The following is a 7,314-nucleotide window of genomic DNA, read 5'->3' on the forward strand; positions in this document are numbered from 1 at the left end:
AAAAAAAAAAAAAAAACTAGAGCAGAATTTAGCGGCTGAGCTTAGCCTGTCATTCAGACTAGAACTTACACACACACACACATGCGAGTGCACACACACATACACACAGTCATACTCATACATACATATGCACATACATTAAATACACATACAAAAATAATGACTGTTTTATTCAATTACTGAAAAGGAGATATTTTGCTTTAGCTTTGCTTCTTGTTTATTTATAGATGCTCTTTATATATTGTTACGATCTATCTGTAGTTAATAGTAGAGATAGTTTTGTAGACTACAAGTATCTTTTCTCATTCTGTGGTAGTTTTCATCTTTTATCCCAGTAATTTCTAAACTTGGTTCCAATTCTACACTTTAGTAGGGACATCAGAGTTTGTCCAACCTGTCAGTACCCTTAAGTGTCATGTTCCCAGAACTGTTCTGAATGGGGACAAGACATTTGCAGACCACAATAGCATGTTGTGGTGTTCAAAGGATGGACAGCCTCCTTACTTCAAGGGCTTGCCCCTCTCTTAAATAGAGCACTGAAGCCAGGGGTGGTGTAGGAAGTGGGAAGATCAGGAGTTCAAAGCCAGTCTGGGCTGCACACTGAGACCTTATCTTAAGGAAAGAAAAACCTTGCTGTTGGCTTTAAGCATCTTCAATTAGGAGCTGAGGCCACTGGGAGCTAATTACTATGCTAATTACTATTTGTGTGAGTTAGCTCTGGGGTCCTGGGGCAAACTTTCCCTGTATCACTCCATCTGATCCACCAGCATCGCAGCTCCCCACCCCCGCTCCCTATGCTGCCTTAACTGAAGGAATCCCAAGTGCTCTGCCATCATGGTTGCTCTGTATTTTTTCATCTGAAAAATAATGTAAAATTAAAAGCAGCATAGCGGCAGGAGTGGTGGCACACATGGGTGGCAGAGACAGACATAGATGTCTGTGTATTCAAGGGCAACCTGGACTACAGAGGGCCAGCCAGGTCTATATAGTAAAACTCTGTCTCAGGAAAAAAAAATCCGTTAATCTTCTAGAACACAACTGCTTGTGCAGTGTTGCAAAAGAGAGAGAAAGAAAGAGCCCATGGAGCCTGTATCTTCACTGGACAAAGAGCCCACACTGAAATGTCCCACAAGAGGCCTGAGGAGGTAGGAATGGGGCAGGGGTGGAGGCCCAGGCAAAGAGCAGCACAAGACAGCTCTTGAGTTGTGTGCTTCTGGGTTTGTGTTCCTGTTTCAGTCACTTCTCTGAGAAAATGGGTGGGACCACTCTGCTCTTGACTTTGCCATGCAGGCTGACTGTGTGATCCAGGATGATGACCCTCGGGGAACCTAGAGTGTCTCCCAGTGTTAGGAGCTATGACGATAGGACCACAAATGCCACCAAGGCTCCAAGTGGGGTGACAAGCAAGTGCAGAAATGGCTCTCGTGGGCCCCCAGTTTTGCCAGTCACAAACACATCAAGTGTCTGTGTTCATATCAACACACAGGCCAACCTCTGTGAGTGCCTGAGATAGGGCATGTGGAAGTCCATAGGGAAGGGCCTCCGTGGTCACTCCTGACCATGGTCACTCCTGACAGGCCCCTCTGTGGCTGCATACTGCCTCAGCTTCGTAAATCCGAGTCATCCACAGGGAAAACGGCAGCCTAGCAATGTGCAGCAGGCAGCTTAGTGGGTGCCAACCCTGAGCCTGTGGCACTGTCTGAGCCCCCAAAGACACAAGGTTCTACATGCAGCCACCTCTGCAGTCACAGGAAGGAAAACAGGGTGCGCGGTACATGTAGCACCGTGTCTGCAAACATGAGGCCTGTGGGTAATGAGATCAAACGAGTAGAAACCAGAGAGCTTATGTTGAGGGCACCTCTAATGCCTACACGCCACCAACTATGAACCAATAGCCAACTGGTCTGACAGTTTTTGTTTTTTGTTTTTGTTTTTGTTTGTTTGGTTGGTTGGTTGGTTGGTTTTTCGAGACAGGGTTTCTCTGTGTAGCCCTGGCTGTCCTGGAACTCATTTTGTAGACCAGGCTGGCCTCAAACTCAGAAATCCGCCTGCCTCTGCCTCCCAAGTGCTGGGATTAAAGGCGTGCGCCACCATGCCCAGCGCCGGTCTGACAGTTTACATCTGCATAAACCAACGTCATCCTCAGCAGCCACCCTGGCTGTATGTGATTATCTATTTTCAGATTTTAATTCATTCACATGAGATAACATTTTTTTTTAAAAGTTGTTCCTTGCTTAGACTAGCCAGTGTTCTTAACTGCCGAGCCACCGCCCCAGCTCAGAGGTATGGGCTTTCATTCCCCTTCAAAAGCTCATAGTATTAGAACCAGAAATAAAACCCAGGACATTTAGTCAGCAAGGTGCCAAGTGCTTGCAATCAAAAGATATAGGAGGATGAGGCAGGAGGATTGTGAGTTCAAAGCTACATACTGAGTTTGAGGTTAGCCTGGGAAAAATTTGGAGACACAGGGTTTTTTTTTTTAATTATTATTATTATTATTCCCAAGTCAAAATACTCTTTGTAGTTCTTCCAGGTCTGTGTTAAAAAGTCCTAAGTACCTGCCTTTGGTGACCCCAGAAACGAGCGGGAGCCCACTAGGTCCCCAAGCACTGCCTCGGGACGCAGGAAGTGCCCAGGAGGCAGCCACACTTACCTCTTACATTCACTGTGAACAGTACTGTGTAGTTGGCAGCTTCACTCTGAATATGGAGTAGGTATTCTCCTGCCTGGGTCTCTGTCACGTTCAAGATGGCCATGGAAACGATTCCTCTGCGGAATGAGAAAGAGGACTGGATCCTCTGGAAAACACTCAGGAGCAACAGCATCAGCTTCTCCATGAGTCAAGAGGGTGGGCGCTGTCTTCAAAGCTATGGCTAAGGGCTGCTCTGTGCAGAACCCGGCTCTGGTCCAGCACCCAGGCTCATCTTGGGCACAATCAGCTCTGCTGTGACTTGTACCTAACACCCACCCTCAGAAGTGAGATTTGGCTCAGTAGTAGAAGAGGGCTATAGCAGTGAGAAAAGCCGCAATTTTACAAGGTTATGGGGCACTATTAGTTGTTATAAACATTTTGTACAGATGGATCTCATGCCCAATAACAAAATACTTATTTTGTCAGGGCATATCAAGGTTACAAATTACATATGTAAATTTATATGTATATCAACCTTTAAAGTTAAATTATTTTAAATATTTATATGTATTTATGTATATAAATATTCATTTATTCTTCTTGTATGCGTACGAGTGTTTTGCCTGCACATATCTATGTGCATCACTTGCACGCAGTGTCCATGGAGGCCATCAGATCTCCTGGGACTGAAGTCACAGACGGTGGCGAGTGGCAGTGTGGGTGCTGGGAAACCCAACCCGAATCCACTGGAAGAGCCGCCCGTGTGCTTAACCACTGAGCCATCTCTCCGGTGCCTTGGGTTTTATTTCTCAGAGCAGCATTGGGTCTGCCCACGTCACCACACACCCTTGGTGTTATCGTTATCGTGTGCAGGTCTAGTTTGTGCTAACAGAAGAAGAGAGATGGGTTCATCACCACCAGCTGGCGTCTACAGATGCCATTAATGTCTCTTTTTGGGCAGCACCTCCTACACGTGACAGATACACAGCGTCACGTGTCCATATCCTAATCCTACGTGAGTTCATTACTTCAGCAGAGAGAAGTCAAAACACACACGGATGGATTCTCAGTCAGGCCCCGTGGTGCATGCCTATAAACAATCTCAGCATCCCTTGCACAGAAGCAAGAGAATCTTGAATTTAGGGAAAAGCAAAAACAAAACCAAACAAGGGCAGGAGTCCAAATGAACTCCATTTTATGTGGGCAATTTGGCTCTGAGACCAGTTTGGTCTGTGCCCACCCTCACCTGTTTTGTAAATCAAAATGCGGCTGGCAGCCCAGGGAGCTGTGCTTAAAGACCCAGAGGCAGGAAAGGTCCCCTGGGGTGGCGAGCTGCACTTGCAGGGTGATGGACCCAGACTCGGCCACCTCCACGGTGGCCGCTTCATATACCATCCCTTCACTCTGGCGCCTCGGGGTACACTGGAGGTCTTCCGGGGATCCTCGCACCTGTGAGGTAGAGGGAACAACATGGAGTCAGCTTTTTTAGCATTGAACCTGTTTGCATATCTGCTGATATTCTGCCTCTATGGTGGTTTGAATGAAAGGGACCCTCAAAGGCTCATAGGGAATGGCACTATTAGGAGGTATGGCCTTGTTGGAGTAGGTGTGGCCTTGTGGTATATCACTAGGGATGGGCTTTGAGGTTTCAGATCCCGGCATAGAACTCTCAGCTCCTTCTCCAGTTCCATGTCTGCCTGTGTGCTACCATGCTTCCCACCAGGCTGATAATGGACTGAGCTTCTAAAACTGTAAGCCAGCCCAATTAAATGTTGTCCTTTATAAGAGTTGCCGTGGCCATGGTGTCTCTTCACAGCAATGAAACCCTAACTAGGATAGCTATCCAACTCAGCTGGTATCTACTAGGAAGGTGCCACTGAGCTGGAGAGATGGCTCAGTGGTTAAAAGCACTGGATGCTCTTCTAGAAGAGCCTTTTTCAACTCCCAGAAATTGTACCTAACAACTGTCTGTACCTCTTGTTCCAAGATGTCTGATGTCTTACTCAGTAACTACAGTGGTAGAATACTGTGTGGCTGAGCAAGGACCCCGGTTCCAAACCCAGTACTGGAGCAAAAGAGGCATGAACAGAAAAACCAAAGGGCTCAAGGGTAAGCTCAACCACATGGCACATGCTGGGCACACATGGAACCAAAGGGCTGGTGGAGAAGCTCAACCACACAGCACACACCCAGTGCGCATAGACCCCTGAAGAAATGCAAAACACAGGAGGGTTGAACAGGCACAGGTCAGGGAAGGGCAGTCCAAATGAAAGTGATCAAGCAGAAGCAAAAGGGAAGGCTAGAAAGTGGGAGGTCCCTCTGGTGTGGGTAAGAGTCCATGCCCAGGGAGGGCTGTAAGCATTCAGTGGGAAGGCAGGGGGTGTGGAAGAGCCTGAACCCTGTGCCTTCTCTGCTGGAAGAACAGCTAAATACAGAAACCCATCAGTCCAAGGGGCTTATGTCACAGGATATTTGATCACACTGTAAACCCCAAGATTGTGTTGTTTACTAGAAAAACCTGTTTCTAGTTGTGATGTGGCTCAGCCTTAGCACACACCTTTAATCCTTCTGGCTGGAATATAGACACACCCTTAGTATACACCTTTAATCCCAAACAATGAAGCTAAAGTTAGTTTGTAGAAGGAAGCACCCATGTTTGAAAGTGATGTCTAGGGGCTAGTGAGATGGCTTAGTGGTTAACAGCACTGACTGCTCTTCCAAAGGTCCTGAGTTCAAATCCCAGCATCCACATGGTGGCTCACAACCATCCATAATGAGATCTGACACCCTTTTCTGGTACGTCTGAAGACAGCTACAGTGTACTTAGATATAATAATAAATAAAATCTTTGGGCCAAAGCGAGCCACAACCATATGTACTCATATACATAAAATAAATAAATAAAGAGGAGAAAGTGATGTCTAATTGAGTTGGCAGACAAAGGGATGAATCAGAGAAAGATCTGACAGAATAGCATACACTTTAACTCTCATGAGAAGAGAGAGAGAAGAGGAGAAAAGGCAGTTTTACCAGGACAGTTGTATAGAACAGAGAGAACAAACTAGACACAGGTGAAGACAGAATGATCCAGGTAGTGAGAAGGAGCCAAAAGGTTAGACCATGTTTCCAAAGTTAGAATGAGGCCAAGCAGAGCTGAAAGAAGCTAGTTTGAATCAGTCTCCTAGGAGAGGAGTTTGAGCCAGAACAGCTGAGTTGACCACACTGGCTGCAACACTAAGAGATCTGCCTGCCTCTGCCTTTGCTGGGATTAAAGTCAGGCACCACTACACCTAGCTTCCATTTGTTTTGAGACAAGACTTCTCTATGTAACCACAGCGAAGCTATATGATCTTTGTTGAGGTTAGGTTTGGTCTGTTGCTATGTATTGTAATGCTGAATTCTGTAGGTCTAGACACATGAGTAAATTCTTAGGTTTAATGGCCTTTGTTATGCAAACCTTGCTCCTTAATTTAAAACTGTTGAGGTTTGGTCTGTTGCTATGTATTGTAATGCTACATACTGGGTTTGGTCTGTTGCTATGTATTGGAATGCTACATAATAATAAGAGATCCTCCTATAGATCAAGTGACACTATGTAACCTTGCCCCAAAGTCTTCTGTGATTGGTCAGTAAAGATACCTACAGCCTATAGCTGGGCAGCAGAGAGATGGGCGGAGTTTCAAATGCCAGGCTTGGGATCTGAGGCAGGAGACCACAAGGGAAAGAAGAAGTTGGAGAGGGAAGACATCATAGAGTAGATGAATCATGAAAACATGGCCAGGAGGGTGGGCCAACTGGAGTAAGAGTGGCCCAGGCAGAACATGACAAATTATAACTTGGGGTTATTGTTGGGGAAATAGATTCTAGCAGCTTAGAGGGAAGCTATCTGCCCAGCTCTAATGCTTTAGAAGTTTATCATAAATATTTAAAGGTTTTGTTCTTTTATCTGGGAACTGAATGATCAAAGGTGGGGTCAAAAGCCCTGATTGATGAGTAAATATTATCTACAACAGATCTTTTTCTTTTTTCTCTTTTTGTAATGTTGGGGATCAAGGGTGGCCTTGTCCATGTTACCTGGGAGGCACTTTTTCATCAAACCTCCCCTTGTGCAAGGCTTCTGGATATGACCAAATAGCCCAACATATCTGCAGCCATCATAAGGGCCAAAAAGTCATAAAAAAATAAATTAATTAAATAAAATAAAATAAAACAAAGGGCTGGAGAGATGGCTCAGTGGTTAAGAGCACTGACTGCTCTTCTAGAAGTCCTGAGTTCAATTCCCAGCAACCATCTGTAATGGGATCTGATGCCCTCTTCTGGTGTGTCTGAAGACAGCAACAGTGTACTCACATACATAAAATAAATAAATAAATTTTAAAAAGATAAAACAAATTAAAATGATCCAATTTTAATCTAAAAAGAAAAGAAAGGAAAAGAAAAGAGATTAGAAAGCCAGGTCAGTGGTTAAGAGCACTGGCAGCTCTCACAGGACCTAGGTTCGATTCTCAACACATACATGGTGGCTCACAACCATCTGTGACTTCATTCTCCAGGGATTCAATACCCTCTTTTAAAAAAAAAAAATACAACCACTCTGGAAATCAGTCTGGCGGTTCCTCAGAAAATTGGACATAGTACTACCAGAGGATCCCGCAATACCTCTCCTGGGCATATATCCAGAA

The 7,314-nt window shown here is 45.3% G+C and overlaps 1 protein-coding gene across 1 annotated transcript in view; it reads right to left on the reverse strand.

Moving 5' to 3' along the window:
• Flt3 (fms related tyrosine kinase 3) overlaps window positions 1-7,314 on the reverse strand; it is a 70,013-nt gene that overhangs the window by 40,576 nt on the left and 22,123 nt on the right. Inside the window, exons 3-4 of the mRNA XM_021162840.1 lie at window positions 3,879-4,081; window positions 2,654-2,769 (exon numbers count right to left, since the gene is read on the reverse strand). Of these exons, the coding sequence (XP_021018499.1) occupies window positions 2,654-2,769; window positions 3,879-4,081 (319 nt within the window). The remainder of the gene's footprint in view (window positions 1-2,653; window positions 2,770-3,878; window positions 4,082-7,314) is intronic.

Source organism: Mus caroli, chromosome 5 (assembly GCF_900094665.2).
Source record: "Mus caroli chromosome 5, CAROLI_EIJ_v1.1, whole genome shotgun sequence".
Taxonomy (NCBI): Eukaryota; Metazoa; Chordata; class Mammalia; order Rodentia; family Muridae; genus Mus; species Mus caroli.